The sequence below is a fragment of the Morus notabilis genome, unplaced genomic scaffold (genome assembly GCF_000414095.1).
Source record: "Morus notabilis unplaced genomic scaffold, ASM41409v2 C11454023, whole genome shotgun sequence".
Taxonomy (NCBI): Eukaryota; Viridiplantae; Streptophyta; class Magnoliopsida; order Rosales; family Moraceae; genus Morus; species Morus notabilis.
In genome coordinates, this window is record NW_010387478.1 from 77 (window position 1) to 2,118 (window position 2,042).

At 47.5% G+C, this 2,042-nt stretch overlaps 1 protein-coding gene across 1 annotated transcript; it reads left to right on the top strand.

Annotated features, from left to right (window-relative positions):
- Positions 1 to 328: 328 nt before the first annotated feature.
- LOC21383919 lies at positions 329 to 1,962 on the top strand. The gene has a single exon (XM_010114903.2). The coding sequence runs from the start codon at positions 514 to 516 to the stop codon at positions 1,720 to 1,722; it is 1,209 nt and encodes a 402-aa protein (XP_010113205.1). The 5' UTR covers positions 329 to 513; the 3' UTR covers positions 1,723 to 1,962.
- The last annotated feature ends 80 nt before the right edge of the window (positions 1,963 to 2,042 follow it).

The following is a 2,042-nucleotide window of genomic DNA, read 5'->3' on the forward strand; positions in this document are numbered from 1 at the left end:
AAATTAATCAGTGGAAAAATAATATTCCCGTTGCCACAAAAGAAAAGATAGAAGAAATATGCGTGAAGTGCGAACAAAATCGTACATAGTTGTCGACCATTATTTCTGCCAATGTCGCCTGCCATCCGCGGAAGAAGCGGGAACGAGCACATTATATGAGGGCGTTATGGTGAATTCACCAAGCTGGGTTCGCGGAACTATGCAGTATGCAGGGACACATTGGTCAATTCGCATACAAAACGGAATAAGCTACAGACGTCCCTTGACGTTATAAAAACAAACATGCATAATTCATTATATATTCCATAAATATTTAAAAGCAACCAAACGGAGCATAACCGCTTAACTCCCTCCCATTCTCTCTCTTCTTTCTCTCTCTTTTTCACATGCCATTCTCCTCGCTCAGTGAGCTCCTTCTCTGAATAATAATTGCGTGGCACACAAGTCAGTCAGTGACTGTCTCAGTTTTTTCTCTCTTCTTTCTCTCTCCCCCCTCTCTCTCTCTCTGTAATAATGGTGATGCTTCAAAACCCTAACAGTGGCGGAACACGGTCTCCGGGGTCAGAAGAAGACCCCGTGCCTCTCGCCATTACCAATGGAGGATCGATTTCAACCGACAACGATCCGCAGCGTTTCAGCGACGATTTCGATTCCACATGCTCCACTCCGTACGTCAGTGCGCCGTCCAGCCCCGGCCGCGGCGGCTCAGCTTCCGGCTACTTCTTCAGCGCGCCGGCGAGTCCCATGCACTTCGTGCTGTCCTCGGCTCCGTCCTCCGCCGCTGCGTACTCGTATTCGTCAGAAGCGCCTTCGTCGTCTGAGTTCGAGTTCTCGTCTCGGTTCTCTCCCAACGGTTCTTCGGCCGCTGGATCGATGAGCTCCGCGGATGAGCTGTTTCTGAACGGTCAGATCAGGCCGATGAAGCTCTCGTCGCACTTGCAGAGACCTCAGATCTTGGCTCCGTTGATAGATCTAGACGCTGAGGAGGACGACGAGTCGGAGCTGCAAAAACGGGAAGAGATCATCATGTCGCTGAATAGAGGTAGAGATCTGAAACTACGAAGTCGATCTCTGCACAGGAAAGCCAGATCTCTCTCGCCTCTGAGGAAGTCGGAGATTCAGTGGCTTGCGGAAGATGATGAAGAAGAAGAAGATTGCGCTGGTCCAAAATCTAAAGACGGCACGGACAAGCGCATTCTGGATTTGCAAAGCGAGGCGGTTTCGACTGAAACCACGCCGTCTTGTTCGACCTCGTCTTCCAGGTCGTCGTCCACGGGAAGAAATTCGAAGAAGTGGATATTCCTCAAGGACCTGCTTTACAGGAGCAAAAGCGAAGGAAGAGGAAACGGCAAGGAGAAGTTCTGGTCCTCGATCTCGTTCTCTCCCTCTAAAGACAAAGAGAAGCTCTCTCAAGATTCTCTGCAAAATCAGGATCAGAAAAACCCGAGCGTGGTGAAGAAGAACAAGAAGCAGAGCAAGCAAGGCTCGGCCAAGAAAAGCGGGGTTTCTGGAAGGCCGACGAACGGCGTGGTGAAACGGAGGGTCCCACCGTCGCCGCATGAGTTGCACTACACGGCGAACAGGGCTCAGGCCGAGGAGATGAAGAAGAAGACGTTTTTGCCGTACAGGCAAGGACTGCTTGGCTGCTTGGGGTTCAGTTCCAAAGGATACGGTGCGCTTAACGGCCTCACCAGGGCCTTGAATCCCGTCTCTTCCAGGTAGACAACAAAGAAAAGGATAGTTCAAGTCCAAAGGATAGTTCAAGTTCAACTTTTCATAACATATCTCCGGCTTTTTTGTATATCTTTTTTTTTTGGATTAATTATAGTATAACATCTGTATGTATCTATTTATGTTCTCAAGTTAAGATTATGATTATGTACAGGGGATTAATATGTATCACTGCTCTGTGATTGATGAGAATTTCTGGGCTAAGTATTTCCCTGATTCTCTATTTTCTTTGGAAACTTAATCGTTGTATTATGATTGCATTTTCCTTTTAAAGGTAATTGATTATCATCATCTTCGATTTTTTTTTTTTT

Excerpts from the sequence above, each read along its gene's own strand:
- LOC21383919 (XM_010114903.2), top strand. The coding sequence starts at position 514 with ATGGTGATGCTTCAAAACCCTAACAGTGGCGGAACACGGTCTCCGGGG.